General features: G+C 48.2%; 2 protein-coding genes and 1 non-coding gene across 9 annotated transcripts in view; 1 reads left to right on the forward strand and 2 right to left on the reverse strand.

Moving 5' to 3' along the window:
- The window catches only part of MACF1 (microtubule actin crosslinking factor 1), a 471,369-nt gene that overhangs the window by 389,382 nt on the left and 65,658 nt on the right, over nt 1-16,329 (forward strand). The window lies entirely within an intron of this gene.
- Nucleotides 507-15,684, reverse strand: PABPC4 (poly(A) binding protein cytoplasmic 4). 7 transcript variants are annotated; one of them, XM_037021312.2, is made up of 16 exons: nt 14,569-15,682; nt 11,662-11,855; nt 10,788-10,903; nt 9,389-9,528; nt 8,935-9,029; nt 8,118-8,255; nt 7,447-7,542; nt 5,211-5,483; nt 4,787-4,874; nt 4,540-4,659; nt 3,969-4,055; nt 3,747-3,874; nt 2,466-2,559; nt 2,220-2,350; nt 1,900-1,959; nt 507-812 (listed from the first exon to the last, which is right to left on the reverse strand). In XM_037021312.2, exons 1-16 carry the CDS (start codon nt 14,759-14,761, stop codon nt 795-797), a joined length of 1,971 nt encoding a protein of 656 aa, XP_036877207.1. In that variant the 5' UTR covers nt 14,762-15,682; the 3' UTR covers nt 507-794. The 7 variants fall into 7 exon arrangements, with proteins under 7 accessions (XP_036877207.1, XP_036877208.1, XP_036877206.1 ...); XM_037021313.2 differs by having other exon boundaries at nt 1,857-1,959; nt 4,588-4,659; nt 14,569-15,681; XM_037021311.2 differs by having other exon boundaries at nt 1,857-1,959; nt 14,569-15,680.
- LOC118972961 (small nucleolar RNA SNORA55) lies at nt 7,043-7,174 on the reverse strand. The gene has a single exon (XR_005062138.1). It is a non-coding gene; the product is annotated as a small nucleolar RNA SNORA55 (small nucleolar RNA).

The raw sequence follows: 16,329 nt of genomic DNA on the forward strand, positions 1-16,329 counted from the left end.
CTCAAACCTATTTCCCAAGCCTTTTCCCACTGCCAGAAGGAACCTTTGCCCCCAAACTCTAGACTACTTCATCCCTCTGGGCTTTTGCTCTAGCTGTCCTTTAAATTGCACAATCTAGGAAACCAGACCTGCAAGAGTAAACTGACCAATCCCAACTAAAAGGTCCAAGGAGGGAGGGGACCGGTTCTCTTTCCTTAAATGTCTTTTAGACATGTGCCAACCCACCCAGTACCCCAAGTTTTCCAGTGTTAGACCCAAGGTCTGCTCAGATCACAGACTTCTGTTCATTGTTAAGTTTAATGGGGCCAATATAAACGCCCTCCCATAATAATACGCAATGGGACAGTTCTACACAACTTGCTAACCTAAAATAGCCCACTTTTAACTGTCAGGAAACAATAAGCTAAGCAGAACTTCATTTGACTGTTTATATCTTACAATTACTCCCAGTGAAAACAGATTTAGAGAATCTGTGTGGTCAGAGAAAAACAGGACAGAGGCAGCAGTTTTATGGAGATTTTTTTCTTTATTGAGAAACTTAAGACTTGGGTACATCAAATAAAACCAATTTCTGGGGAAAAAATCAAAACCCACAATAGAAAAAAAAGTTAACACTGTCTGGGTCACAGCAGAACCCAGAGAATATATTCTTTCAATTGAAAAACTCTAGGTGCTTCATAATTGACCTTTTGATACAAAATGACCTATTAAATTTGCAATTTGTGGTTCTTGGTATTGAGGTCCATAGGACAAGCTAGGAAGTCTCCAAACCTTGAGCTGAATTCCATGAAGGGTTATTTGGCTTTTGAATCCTGCAAAGAAAAGCACCAACACATATAAATCCATAATCAAAAGAACCTCAGAGATTCACTGAATCTCTGGCTGGTTAAAGAAGTACTGCAGAGCAGGGTTTCTCTCAACCTCAGTGCTTACGGACATTCAGCATTTTGGATAATTCTGTTGTAGCTGCCCTGTGAACTATAGATGTTTATCAGTATCCCTGGCTTCTACCCTCTAGATGCCAATAACACACTCCCCTTTTGACAACCAAAAATGTTTCTAGACAATGGCAAATGTCTTTGATGCAGGCACCCATGGCTGAGAACCACTGACTTTGAGGCTAGTCTAAAAAGCTCCACCCCCACCCTTCCTGGCCACCTGTGCTCAAAGCCTCTACTGGCCTACAGTTCTTTTGCTTAAATTCTAAAAGACAGGTTTCAGGCTCCACTCCAACTTCTATACCAGCCCTAGCCTTTAACTATGTGCATTTTCCCCTTGTCTCTGCTCATTCAGTTCTTTCTCTTCTCCCTCTGGAGCCACCCACCAGCAGTTCTTATCAGAGGTCCTGGTTAGGTTTCCCTCACCCAAGCCCCTGCAGACAGAGGCCATGGACCTCAAGGCCAGAAGTTGACTGGAACACACCATGTAACTGTAGACTCCCTCCTTGACACCAAAACCTGTGCCCACTGTGTTCCCAAAGCTAAGTACTGGCCGAAGACACAGCTGACCTCACCAACCTCAGGCCAAACCAGGGAGATGCTCATAGAAATGAGACTGTGGGATCTGATTATGAAAACGCTTTAGATATCCATTATTATTCCAGACCAAAAAGGTGATTCTGAGAAGGTTCTAACCAGATGTTTTTAATGAGGAAAACTGTTACTTCACTCCTTTTAATTTACAACCTGTAGTTTTTCCTTTGGATTAACTCATCCAGATGACAGAAAATCCCCAGTGACAGCTTGCCCAAATTATCAGGTTAAGTGGCAGAAACGTGCTCTCTATGCTGCCCCTAATCTCTTAGGAAGATATTCTTGAGTCAAAACCACTGAGGAAACAAAAATAGCTGAACATACGGTTTTTCCTTGTCTAAGAGGTAGCAGTGGCCACAGCGCCCACCTTCTGGGCCGCTTCTTTCTTGGCATGATGAGCCTGCAGAACGGCCACCGCCTCATCCACCTGTGAGAAAGCTCCAGGTGCTCAGTGAGGTCGAGGACAGGCCCTCCGCCCCCTGGTGCCCAGGCCCAGCGGCAGCTTCTCCAGGTGCTGACCGCTTTCCCAAATACCCACACCACAGCAGCCTTCAGACCACAGGTGAGGCATGAGAGACGGTCACGGGGTGCACACCTTCTCTCTGCTACACCTGGGGGCCCGGGGCTGCTCCTGGTCCCCTGGGGCTGAGTGAGCTAAACCCACAGGGGGGCCCGAGAGCAGCTCACCTTGGAGCGGAGGGACTCGGGGGACTCCAGCATGTGCAGCAGCTCGGAATTGTCGATCTCCAGCAGCATGCCTGTGATCTTTCCAGCCAGGTTTGAATGCATGGTTTGGATGAGTGGGAACAAACGTTCTCCTGTGGGAAAACACTGAATTAAAAACCAGGTCGAACCCCAGTAAAGAATGGTCAGTGGTGTCCAGGCCAGTACCAGGCTCTGGCTGGCTCTTCTGCTGGCATGTGGGTCACTCACCCAGCATCTGCTTCTGTTCCTGGGGGGGTGCTGCAGCCAGCATGGAGGCGGTCAGGGGCTCCTGCCCCTGCACGTGTACAGCAGGCTGCGGTGCCTGGGGACCAGGAGAGGCAGTGGGTTAGCACCAAGGAGAAAGGACACTTGGTGGTGGAGAGTCCTACCACTCAGGAGCTCAGAGACTACTATGTGAAAGAGGAGAGGGAGGCAATTGTCCCTGCTGTCAAAGAACTAAGTTCAGTCTTGGGGAATTTAGGAGATGAAGTGAGGAACAGAATGGTGCAAGCAAAAAAAACCCAATCAACTGCAATAAAAACAGCATGCAGTTAGGAGGGAATGGAAACAAGAAAACAAACCTACAGTGCTTAACAATCATCTGTCAAATGAATTTACTCAAGGTTATAACAATCACAATTTACTCAAGGTCACTCAGAATTCAAAGACTTGTTAATAAATAAGGTAAACATTTGTGAGTAACCTTTTCCTGAAAATTAGTTTTTGTTTAGGATGAATTCCCCAGAGACTGGGTCAAAAGTTACAAATATCAAATAATTGTAATTATATCCCACAACACCTTCATTGTACCAAATGTTTTCATTGTATCAAACATGTAAGGCCTGTCAACATGCAAAGTGAAAGCTAGCCACAGCCCTAAAGTAGGGCATTGTAACCAAAAATGATTTTGCATGGCAGAGCTCTGGGACATCTCCAACTTAGCATGGAGTTGGGGAAAAGCAGCTTAGGGACTACAAGGTTGAGTGCGTCTCCCCCCGAAGTTTTCTCTGTTGAGCTCTGAAACAAACTAGTTACATCTTGGCTTGCCTGAGGGGAACAACTCTAGAGATAGTAGTTCCAGATTAAAAAATCTGAGATCTGGGTCCAACTCCCCCTCCCCAGCTTAGTACCTGAAGCTGGACTTGTCACTTGTAACATTTCTTTCCTACCTTAATGTACCAGTCACTTTGCAAAGTGACTAAGGACCAATCAGCCCAGTGGATGTGAGAAGTTCCACAGGCCAAGTGAGCACACCTATGTTTAAAAGGAGGGCAGCAAACACCCGCTGTCTCCCTGGCGCATTTCTGAGTAAACTGTCACCAGGAGGAATACTTCCACGCCCTTTCTCTCCCAGTGGAGAGCCCCTCAAGGGCAGTGTCACCCCACAAGACACAGCACCCTGACACAGAACAGGCATTTAATACCTGTTGAAGGAATCAAAGCAAGGCATCTTTTCAATCAAGTGGAAACAAGGGAAATCCTTTTAGCATTCTGTTCGGTAGACCTCACCTGCAGAGGCTGGATGGCAGGGTGAGGGCTGCGGACACTGGAGGCGTATTTATAAGGTGCAACAGCCCGCGGAGCAGTGGCAGCGACAGCAGCACGAGGTGCTAAGCTCTGCACAGCTGTGGGAACACCTTAGGAGAAGAACAGGTAAAATTAAAGCCCATCAGTCTGGGCAAAGGCCCGTCAAATCCCATCTTTCCCCATTCTGTGTGCATCCAATACCACCTCCAGACTGGCAGCTGTCAGTCAGCCCTTGCTGGGCGGCACCAGCCCCACCAAAGTCCATAGCCAAGCGGTCCGGGCACTCAGACCCTACAACAGACCAGCAAATGCACATCAGTGTTGGCGGCAGCCGTCCAACTGGCCACGTCCACGGAAGGAGAAATTCCAAAGCATGTTCACACAACACATCATACATAGGGCAACTATTGCTTTCAAGGAACAGCCAACAGAAAACATACAACTCTTTCCATCTCTCAGAATACAGAACACATTCTGTAAAAAAGTCTCCTTGACTCTCCCCACCCAAAAGGACAGGCTCTGTAGTCATCCATCCAGCTCACAAACTTCTAATTAACCTTTCTCACGAGTCACCGATGAGCAAGAATCATAAGTGACCAACACTCCTAGAACTCATATTGTTTCTCTGCTCCTTTAGTACCTACCTGGTCACACAGCTAAGATCACAGAAGCAGGGCTCTAACATGAGCCCAGTGAACTGACCAACCCAGGGCAGAGCCTAGTCATCCTGACTCCCTCCTCCCCAGGCCAGGCTTCTCAAGGCCAGTTTGCTCACCGACTCTCTGAGCGGTAGTAGGGAGGCCACGAGAGGCCGGAGCATTACCAGTTGGAGCCAGATGGCGAAGAGCTGGACGAGGCCCAGACTGGCGTATAGCACTTGGCATTCCCTGGAAGCCTGGTGAGGAGATAAAAATTGCACATCACTGACAAATGACGTGGGCTGCACCTCAGATGGGCAAGGAGGCAGGAGAGACCAGGACAGGTATATCCTGGGTGACAAATCACTGTTGCCCACCACCTACCTTGAGGTCTCCCACCTTGCTGCCAGCGTGGATTAGGCCTCATCTGTGCTAACTGGTTAGGTGTGTAATATGGAGGTCTTCCCTGAGCCTGTAAGAAAGAGCACCCAAGCCCTTTTACTTTTAGGACCTGAATCCACACCGGAGAAGCATCTCATCTCACTATCAGACCCTAGGCTAATTATCCAGGCAGAGGCACTCTCCACTCAGAACCTTGGGGAAGGGAATGTCAGTTAATGGGGATTCTTTTATTCTACCCCTGCCACCATGTGTGACCACAAGTAAGTCTTTCCTCATTTTACTTGAAGGGCCCTTTGACATTCTGAAGATCTGAAAGTCAAACATCCCTGTCCCAAGCCCCAGCAGACTGCAGGAACAGCTGTCAGTGGGCAAGTTCCAAAGAGCCTCAGCCTAACAGCAGACCCACCTGGGGAACCGCTGGCACAAAGTAGCCGCCAGCTGCAGGCTGGAACTGGTTTAAGATGGCATTGGCTGGGAGGGCTCTCATTCCCGCCACCCGCTGCATGTACTGGTTGGTCAGGTGCGCCTTCCTTTCTTCTTTCCGCTGTGCCAGGGCGACGTAGAGTGGCTTGGAGCCCACGATGCGTCCATTCATCTCAGTGACGGCTTTGGTTGCCTCTTCAGGAGATGAGAAGCACACAAAGCCAAATCCTTTGCTTCTCCCGTCCTCCAGCATTACCTACGAAGGGAGACCAGCTACGTAAGAAAACGGTGTTCTACGCCGAAGGGGCAGCTATTAATAGCCAGAAAACCTGGCTTCTCCTGCCAAGAGTTACCAAGTCCAGGATGGACATGGTTCTCTTGTCCTCGGATGTACCCCAGATCACATAGATCACAACTTCTAAGGGCAGGTCCTAGGCATTTTGTTACACCCCCAGGTGATTCTAAAGTTCCCAAACACCACGATATGGCGAATGGTTAAACTGGGAAAAATCCTGATACCTAGAGGCACAGCTACCTCCAGAGTACCCAGAACAGATCTGGACAGTAGTGTCAAGCTATTTTTTTTTCTGTACAACTCATCTGCTCGAGATATTGGTGAACAAAACTGTAATAAATTCTTAGCAAGGTTAGATATACTTTTGAAATATCATATGTGGGCAAGTGTAAATAAAATCAGTGACTGTCACCATTAATTCAATGGGAGTAACAGAACAGAAAGATAACCAGCTGGAAGAGAGGCTGCTGGATTCTAGTCCCCGCTTTGCAATTGCCAAGCTGTACAACCTTAAAAGACCACTTCTCTGAGCCTCAAAGTCCATGGTACACTCCGAGGCAAATCACAATAAAGCCCCACGTCTACTGGTTCAGACAGTCTTTCCCTACATAGTTAGTCATTCATAAATGGCTCTTTTCCTCACTGCTTTCTGTGGCCTACTTCCTTAGTAGCATTGGTAGCAATATGACTGTGTTCCTGGCACCATTTCATCTGTCTCAGCTCACTGCCTGGAGAGCCTCCTTAAGCGGAGGGCATGGAAGTAAAGATTTATATTAACCCAACAACTCCCTACCAACAAAGTGGGCCAATAAGGTGTGTGAAGCTAATGGGACACTTTGATCTTGAAAATGGTGCCTGTGAAACTTCAAGATATGGTTCTTTTGTTTTCATCTTGCAAATGCACTTGCCTACTGTGCTGGTAAGCAGGAGACTATCCTTCCTTGCAAACGAAAGCCAGTCAAGGCAGTGATAAGAGGAAAGGGGCCAGGAAGTGGGGAAGCCCTACAGAGGTTTCTCTAGTCAACTCCCTGCTACAGCAAATAATGTTTCCCTGGTAACACTCCCAGGCTGTGAGTGACTTAAGCTAAGGGTCAGGGAGGGTCAGCAACTCTTCACCAGCCTACTGGCCTCCTTTCTCATCACCTAAAGGACTGTGACATCGCTGTACCTCTGCTGAGTAGGAACAGGGTCTGCATCAGGCTAGGGCCCAAAACTTTCAAATGTCAGTTCCTATCACACACCCCAAATGCCAAGGACACACAGTAGTACACTGTGCTCATGTAACCAGAAGTCTCTTGCTCAAGGACTCAAATTCTTTATCTTTAAAAGGGGTTCATACTTACTCACCCTGCTATAACTCAGTTGGTATAATTACTAAAGAAAATCAAGCAAACAATACACATTGCAAAACATGGAAAAACAAACTTTCTGCTCCTCTTTCCTCCTCCTTTATAAATAAACCACGTTGGAAGTTCCTAACCCCAGATCCAAAATCCTCAAAATACCCTCATTCAAGGAGAAAGTGTGGCAGAGTTGTAGAGACAGGCCCCAAGACAAATGGAAAACCTGTCTGGATTTCCTCTGCTCTTACTGTAGCACCATCTGTCCCCACACCAGCACAAAGCAGCAAAGAATGGGAAAGATTCAGGTGCTCTGAGGGGTCAGAAGAGAGGGGCTGGGTCAGACTCATCTCTACGTCCCAATACTTGGGAGACAGTGTAATGTTAACCCTGTGAAATGTCATTCTAGAACATACACTTAGATGGGAAACTGGATGCCAGGAGAGATTGTTAGATCGATGTGTGACAACTACTCTCAGAAAGGAACACAATTTAGAGCCTTTTCCTTCAATGAAACAAACACCAATAAACCTCTGAATGATTACAACTTCTGCTCTCAATTCCAAAATCTCAGTATAAAATACCTTAGCACTGGTGATTGACCCAAAAGGAGAAAACTCTTTCCTTAACTTCTCATCGTCGATGGTGTCATCCAAGTTCTTAATGTAGAGATTCACCCCCTGAAGCAAAAGGATCACTGTTAATTGCACTTCTATAACCCATACATGCCCTAAGACATTGGTTCTCAAGTGTGGTCCCCAGACGAGCAGCATCTTTGGGTACTTGTTAGAAATATACATTCTCAGATCAGAAACTCTGAGGCCTGGCATTCTGTATTTTAAAAAGCCCTGCAGGGGATTCTGATGCAGGCTCATCAGAAACCATGGCCAAAGACACTGGTGGGGCATGAGTGCAGTCTGAGCTTTCCTCACAGCTGGCCTGGCGCACTGCTGACCCCACAGGGCTCTTCCCGCCACCATTCCAAACAAAGCAGTATCAGTTACGTAAAACCCCACACGACTCAAAACAGACTGAGGCTTCTGGAGTAGAGTCCCTAAATGAACCAATCACTCTCCATCCTTGTTCTAGAATCGCTGCTCTAACTGGTAGGTATAGCCTTTTAAATCGATGATCTTGGGAGAAATGAGAAGAGTAGAACCCACACCCCCAACGAGAAAGCCTGCTAAACAAAGGTGCTTTTGCCAGCATTTCACAGTAAGTTCCCTGCTGGTGGGCTATGCCAAGACCACCTCACCTGGTATCGACTAATTCTCTCTTGTTTCAGCTGTTCAAACTTCCGTTTTAACTCAGCCTGGCGTTCTACTTTCTTCTGTGCTCGGCCTACAAAAATGACCTTCCCACCGATTTCTTTTCCATTCATCTCTTCCACTGCCTAAAGAGGAAATACGTGTCTTTAAATCAAGAGGCAGAGGCAGCAGCCTTGCTTGAGAGGTCTGTAAACCCCAAAAAATATTATGAGAAGAAAATCTTTCCTCTAGGCCTAAGAACTAATTTCATTCCCTCTCTGAAGTCAGCTAAAGGGAAATCCAAACTTCCTCACCAGTAAAATGGAGTTAACATTTAAATGGGTTCTTGTTCCAAATATATGGGAAAAAAAGGAGTTTTATAAATACAAGCATGGTAGACATGAGCCTAGGTGGATCATCTGGCTGTCACTACATTTCCCAGGTTCTTTTGTGGGTATTAAGTGACATACTTTGAGGGCCGAGCACAATTATTCACTCACAAGTAGTTGCTGTGCTGTTATCAAATCAGCCTCTCTCAGGGCCTTCACTCCCTCACCCACGGATGGGAACAAGCACCTGTCCTATTCTTTCATCCCACAGGGCTGCACAGCTGAGATGTCAGGTATGTACCAAGTGCTTTGAAAACAGCTGAATGACATACTGACATGTAAAATCCCTCACGAAGTTAACTCTAGAGCACAGTAACTGTGCATTCCTACTAGATTCAGATAATTCCAGCTCTTCTCTACAGTGTGCGACCAAGGCCCTGCCCACACTCTGGGGCCACTTCCTGCAAATGTTTCCCGACCCTCATGGGACTCTCACCTTATTGGCATCCTCGTGTTTTTCGTAACTCACAAAGCCAAAGCCTTTGGATTTCCCACTGGGATCTCTCATCACCTTGACACTTAGGGTCTTACCTATTACCAAAGGACAGAACTATTAGTAACACCATCTCTACCACAGCTCAAGGAGGGAAGGCTTCTTTAGGAGCCCACCTGAAGCTACCTCTTGCTGAACCCAGATGGACTCAAAGAGGCATCAGGACTGGCCTTCCAATTGTGACCAAGTTGCTGAGATGGCCCTGGGGCTAGGATGAGGCAGGATGAAGCCAAAAGTCAAGGCCTAGAGTCTGTTCCTATCTACCCTACGAGCTCTCTCATATAAGGTATTTTACTTCCAGGTCTAGGTGCCCTCATCTCTCATAGAAGTGAAAACATGAATTGCAGGTCTCGTGGACTGTGAAAGAAGACACACGGAGCAAATGACCCTGACTTACCAAACTGGCTAAATAGTTCTTTCAGACTCTCATCATCCACTTCTTCCCCAAAGTTTTTGATATAAACATTGGTGAATTCCTTGGCTTTGGCTCCAAGCTCAGCTTCCCGTTCTTTTCGAGATTTGAATCTGCCCACGAACCTGGAAAGAAACCATGAAAAACTGTGATCACCCAGGGGAATAAGACATGATTTCCAGGGGCCGGTAGGAATGTAGGTTAAAGGTTCACAGGAGAGGTTAAAACACAAGTCCCCATCCAACCCCCAAGAGAGCAAGCTCAGAGACTCCCCAACTCCCCAGCAGAAAGAGAGAGAGGCAGGACTGTCCTGCAAGGACCAGACCCAGGGCTCCTGGCTCAGGCCAGGGCAGTCCTACCACATCACACTGCCTTCGTGAAGAAACCTGACGACCATGTTTTTAAAACGTTCATTTCTGTGCATCTATGTAAATGCATAGAAAAGGTCTGGAAGGATACAAACCAAACTGTTAACAGTGGTTAATCCTAGGAGTGAGACTGCTGAGTGAACTAAGAGGTGGCCTTTGCCTTTTCACTTTATTTATTCTGGTGTTGTTTAAACTTAATAGGAAAATGTAACAACATAGCAAAAATCTTTAGATTTCTTTCTAGTGATACCTTTAGAAGACTTAACCAACGGGCACAGACACATTATCAGTGCAACCCATCCCCTGGTCTGTTAAACAACACAAAGGACAGAAATGATTTTTGCTTGTTATAGCCAAGACTTTTTGTCCCTTCTCCTTTCCCTGAGCGGCTTAGTTAAGATCCCCCTTCTCCATTCTTCCATAACCACAGCAGAACAAGGACTATTATGACTATTATGACTAGTCTTCCACAGTGGAATGAGACTTTCATTGTAACTGAATTAAGTTATCACTCTAGAGCCAGCCTTGTATTAGATGGTCACTAAGTCACAAGTTAGACAAGTGGAGATCTAGGGACAATTTGACATCAGCCCCTAGAGAATGACCTCATGGACAGGCATGAATCACAGGAAAGCCAAGGTCACATGGCTAGTGCATGGCTCCTGGTCAGTCCAGGGCCCTCTCCACTCTGCCGCTGGCCAAGACCCCTGCTCAGAGTGGGCTCAGAGCTGCCTTCCAGCCAGCCCCCATTGCTGATGTTCACAAAACCCAGAGATGGATGCCTTTAAGGGAGAGGCGGCAGTCAGACCACGGCCTGGGCAGGAAGCCCACCTTGGCGAGTCAGAAGGGCTGCCGTGGCTCGGGCAGGGAGACTCACCAGCCCTGGAGTGGAGAGGTGGGAGCAGGCCACACTTGGGCCGAGAGAACCAGTAGCCGCCTTGTGTGTGCCAGTTAATACCGAGGTGGGGCCACGGCTGGCTCATGCGATGGCTGTTGCTCCAGACTGGGACACTCACACTTTGCGGTCATTGAGGAGCATGCCGTTCATCTTCTCGATGGCCTTGTCAGCAGCCTCTTGGGTCTCGAAGTGGACAAAGGCATAACCCTTAGAGCCGTTCTCATCACACACCACCTGTCAAAGACACAGCAGACCACTAGTGCCATTGGCAGCTCGAGATTCAAGGACCATGTGGTTTCCTACCCAGGATTCTCCTGAGCCCACCCATGGTCAAAAGGTAGGAAACTACAGCAGGTAAGGGTTTTCTAACACTTAGAATAGTATCAGGCACCTAGTAATGTTCTATTTACAAATGGTAGCCACTATTAGGTTGCTTCCATTCCAAGTGTTTTACTACTCCATTAAAAAACACTGAGATCTGGGTGCAAAACCATGGTGCTACAGAAAGACAAACCATTTCCCAAGCCCACAATAGAATTTCAGCCTGGTGTGGAGTGAGACACATAAACCATCACCACACAAGTTGTACAAATCTCTCCACATAAACAGGTGCATGAGGAAGGAAGAGGGTGAATTTATGCTTCTAAAATGACTAAATGTAGCTGCCGGGAGCCCAGAGACATTGCCTCTGATCCCCCACCTCCCTGCCAACACACACAACAGACATCCTTTCATGCCCTCCAAAGCTGGAAAACAGGAAGGATATTTCAGGAAGAGGGAAGAATAAACAAAGACACTAAAGCACCTCCTGGTTATGCTGAGTGGTGTAACGAGATTACCTACAGGAACTTTCAGGCTTCAGAGCCATTTTCAGCACTTTGAAAATTACCATACCCTGTCACCCCCAACTGCAAGGCAGTTCCCCCCTTGCTATTTATCTTGTTTTCATGATTCAGTAACTATTCTGCTGACACCATTTAATCTATGTTTACCTTGCAGGACAGAATGTTTCCAAAAGCAGAAAAAGTATCATAAAGTGCCTTGTTATCTATAGATTTGTCCAGGTTCTTGATGAAGACATTTCCCACACCAGATTTTCTCAAAGAGGGATCCCTCTGAGACCACATGATCCGGATTGGCTTTCCTTTAATCACATCAAAGTTCATGGTGTCCAAGGCCCGCTCAGCTGCAAGATATAAACACATTTCAGTCAGAGATATGTGACATCACTTCACACAGGTGACTGCCACCATCGCACGAACAGATGACAGTAGAACTTTTCAAGGTAATCACTCAGATAAAAGGTAACTATAAAAATTCAAGGGCATCAGAGTCCTCTAGCTTGCCTTGCAACCCTCTACTTCAGGGTAGATAAGCTAGGCCAATCACTCGACTTTTGGGGCAGAAGTCTTGACTCCTCTGGGTCTGCATCTTTGTTGGGGAAGGGGTGTAGGCAACAGTCTAAATGGCCTTATGGCACCAAGATCAAATGATTAACAAAAGGCTTTGCAGCCTACCAAGCACCTTCACGCACAACAGAAAGTATCCACTTAATAAAATGAACAAGCTTATGTTCAGGACTACTGAATGGTGTAGCTCACCAGATTAAGAAACTAATACCAGATTTTCTGATGACTTTTCAGTAAGATATTGCATTGAAGTTAACAACTAGCTGTCGTTAGTCTACAATCCATCTGAGACAAATGACCAAACAGAACCTACAGCAATGATTAAGGCAAGTGTACTGTCACTTGATTAAGCTCAGTATCTTTTATTTTCAATTTCTGAAAATAGAAATTTGGACAAAAAAGCCTCAATCATCAAAATAATACTAATGTCACCCTTAAAAATGTGATTATTATCGGGACAAGGAGGACAGACCCACATCTTTCTGCATAAGCAGATAGTGCAGGTAGGTCCACCATGGAGGCAGTTTGGGCCTTCTGAAGCCCAGATCTGAGTTCTGAGAAATTTCAGGTCTTCAAATGCCCTGGTGCTCAACCAAGTTCTCCATCCAGTACCTTGGGATGCTTGTTAGCTTCCCAACCAAATCCGTATGTGAACCAGACCATTAAAGGCCCAGAAGCTGACATTCACCATCACCTGTCAGCAGGAACACTTCTCTCCACTGGTAACCAGGACCCATTGCTGGTGGTCATGTTCCCCAATTTACGCAATGCCATCATCCAGTATCTTCTCCATGAGTAAATGGCGGTAGGAGCGGTGTTTCTGTCTCAAGGCACCATGTGAGGACAGAATTCCCTAACCCTGCTGTCCAGTCAGCCAATGGAATTATCTCCTTTTTACTATTTCCAACCTCCGTTCCCACCTTCCTCGGGTTAGCTTGTTCAGTAGGGGAGGGGAGGTGGCTGGGAGAGGTGGAAACAGGACAGAGCCAAGTCAGGAAAAGTCCAGGTACAGAAAAGTTTGCTTGTGATGGACATTTGCAATCCACAGCCTGGAACTCCTAGCTGTGTTTTGTTAATTAGCAGCGAAGGAGCCATTTCCACACTGCTTGTTGTCTCCCTCCAGACAGCGCTGCAGAAGGCAAGTCGGCTTAGTTGGCAAATCTGGATGCACTTATTTATAGCAGGGAGAGGTCCTGCAGAGGTATGTGTTGGCAGACACACTGACCGATGGCTTCCGCTACTATCTCCAAGTGACAGGACTTTTGTTCAGAAGCGTCAGGAAGGCAGTCAACAGCTAATGTACCCACGACTCCCCCTAAAAAGGCCACACTTTGTCATCTTCTTTGTGCCCTGTGGCCAGACACAACTCAGCTCAAAGCACAGAGCTGACAGCAGCACTGCCTCCGGGCTCTCAAGTCCAACTTTCTGGTCTCCGCTGCATCCTGGGCAATGACTTTTTCTGTGCTTCATGGACAGTGAACAAACCGGGGACAAAAATAGGGACCTGGAGCATCTTTGCCATAAAATGGCTTGTCTCTCCCAGTAATGGTCTCTACAGTTGTTTCCTTTGAATCTGGAGTCACGTGCAGCCCCTGATTAGGTTTCCCCCCTGCCGCACCCGGGCCATGCCTGTAGCATGCCTCTCTCCTGCTCCAAGCTATGCCCCCATCTGGGCCGGTGGGGACTGCAGCTGGCAGTCCAGCTTAGCCTCCAACCTTCCTCAGCTCCTTTACCTTCTCAGCAGTCCTGTTTTCTTCATATGGGATGAAGTACAAGGCTTTTGACAAGGGTAAAGCACTGCTCCCCGGTGAGGGGATAATACCCAACCAGCCCACTGGATTTCCAAGTGGCACTTCCCCAGGGCTACCTGGATAGCATTCTCCACAGCCCAGGGCTTTCAGCAGCAAAGAACTCCACCTGCAGGGCAGACACCAGACCAGGGAGCTGTGCAGCTCAGGTGACACTAACACAAATGAGGGCTATGGTTTAATGCACAGAATTGTAACCCCTGCTCCTTACCTGCCCTGGAAGACCCCTAATCAGCATAAAATCAAACAGACTTAGTCCAGGGTAAAGGTGGGGAAGGGGGCAGCAGTTACAACCAAATCTGTGCAGAAATTGTGTTCCAATCGTCCTGCCTTTTTGTCAGGCTTGTGAGGGACACGAGCCCATGCTCACTGCAGGCAAGGGACACAAGGAATGATAGTGTCTTCCCTTTGATCCTTATTACAGTCTCCTTGGGTTCCAACCCCACCGTCACCACTGATTAGCCCAAGGTCACCCAGTTAGCAAGTGGTGGAAGCAAGACTGAAACTCCGGTCACCTGATGCCAGGATCTGCGTTCTCAACCCCTGCATCCTGTTTCCCACTATGGCTTCTTTGGCAACATACTGCCCGTGATGCCCCCTCTGTAGGGGTAGGGACCTGCCTAGAGGTTGACTCCTAGGGGCCCTGGGATCCCACGCATTTGTGGACATAGCTTCTACTCACCGTCAGCCGGCTGCTGGAAGTTGACGTAGGCATAACCCAGGGAGCGGCGGGTGATCATATCGCGGCAGACCCGGATGGACAGCACAGGCCCCGCAGGACTGAACTTTTCATACAGCATGGCCTCGGTGACGTCCGAGTGCAGGTCACCCACGTAGAGGGAGGCCATGGGGTAGCTGCTGGCCGCAGCGTTCATCTCCCCAGCCCCCACCACCCCGAGCCCCGCCAGAACTTCTTACAGGGACCACACAGGACAAAAGGGACTCTTCTCGGCGCCGTGGCCCGCGCCGCGGCTCACAGGTGGCAGAGTGAAGCTAGAAGCTGGAGTAGGCTCAAAGAGACAGAGTGCCGGAAAGGGAGTTCAGGGACGGCTGGTTCGAGGCTGCAAAACCGCAGACAAAAGGCTCTCAAAAACAATATGGCCCTCCTTGGGGCTTTGTAATGTTCAGATGTCCTGATCTCGAGCTCCAAATTGCCAAAAGAAAAATTACATATATATATATATACGTATATATATATTAAAATGGGGACTCCTCTCCAAATTATAAAAATCCTTCAAGAGGCAACCAAATGGTGCCCACAGCGGCCTCCGGGACACGCGTTTCTCTATAAATATAGGCCTCCGGCTCCTGGCGGTTTAAGATTACAGCAGCCAGGGGAAGAGAGAAACAGAATAGTCGTCGGTGCCGACTCGGCAAGCCCCGGGCGGCCGGAGCGCGCAGCCGCCTCCCACGCCGGGCCGGCGAAGGGCAGCGCGGACACGTGGTGCGCGGGGAGGCCGGCGCGCGGGGGGCGCGGACGCGGGGCTGCCACGCGGCGCGGGCGGCTCACCCCCGGACCGACAGACAGGGACTGAGGACGCCAAGGTGCGGCGGCGGAGGCGGCGGGCGCGGGCAGGCCGGAAGCGTGCAAAAGTGACTTCCCCGCGGGATCTCCGAGGAGGATGCGCTTTTTCTTTCTCTCGCTCTTTTTTTTTATATTTTAAAGCGTTTTCGGGTTTTTTTTATCTTTTTCTTTTTTCTTCAGGCTGCTGAGCCTGAATGCAGCAGGAACTGCGGCGACCCGGGGCGGAGAGAGGCGGCTGGGGGAGCCACCGCTCCATTTATACCCGCCCGCCCCGGGCGCTGCTGGTCGAAGGGCGCCTCGCGACCTGGGCGCAGTCGTGCCCGCCCACTCGGCCCGGGGGCCCGAGGCGGGGCGGCCACGCGAGAGCGACCCGTCGCGGCCGCGCGGGGCCACAGCGACCCCTGGCGTGCGGAGGACCGCTCCGCTAGGGCCTCCGTCGGACCTAAGGGCCGCTTTCCAGGAAGGTGAATTGTGTAAACTGCTTGCGCCTCCGGGAATGGAACCCACAAATAATTTATTTTACCCACCCTCACGCATAATGTTCATAATCAATGTATTTCTTACTTGTAAAGGCAACATAAAATAAATTATAATTATATAATAGGTGATTCAAAATATATGGGTCCAAATACAGAAGACAGTCCCAAGTTTTCAGAATACTGGGACCTAGAGGTAGAATCATTGGGAATGCAAGAGCTACAAATGCAGTAGTATCCATGGGTGATGGGATTTTCTGGGTAGATGAACAAAATTTGGTAACGTTTCAATAAAACAAATATAATCATATTTGACAAACCTCTTACTTAAATGGTAATGGATTCCTGGAAATTTAGTTGACATTTAAGGGTCCAAATATACTTTCTGTTTCTATGTAAAAGAGTTAGTGTTTAGGCTCCCACTGCTATAAAAAGGTTTTCC

Source organism: Manis javanica, chromosome 4, assembly GCF_040802235.1.
Source record: "Manis javanica isolate MJ-LG chromosome 4, MJ_LKY, whole genome shotgun sequence".
NCBI classification, from domain to species: domain Eukaryota; kingdom Metazoa; phylum Chordata; class Mammalia; order Pholidota; family Manidae; genus Manis; species Manis javanica.

What these genes read in the sequence shown, in the direction of transcription:
- PABPC4 (XM_037021311.2), bottom strand. Translation starts at nt 14,761, where the DNA reads ATGAACGCTGCGGCCAGCAGCTACCCCATGGCCTCCCTCTACGTGGGT. An exon ending in CTTCCAGCAGCCGGCTGACG is followed by an intron (nt 11,856 to 14,568) that starts GTGAGTAGAAGC and finishes TATATCTTGCAG; the next exon opens with CTGAGCGGGCCTTGGACACC. An exon ending in CTCCTCAATGACCGCAAAGT is followed by an intron (nt 9,529 to 10,787) that starts GTGAGTGTCCCA and finishes GTTTCTTTCCAG; the next exon opens with GTTCGTGGGCAGATTCAAAT.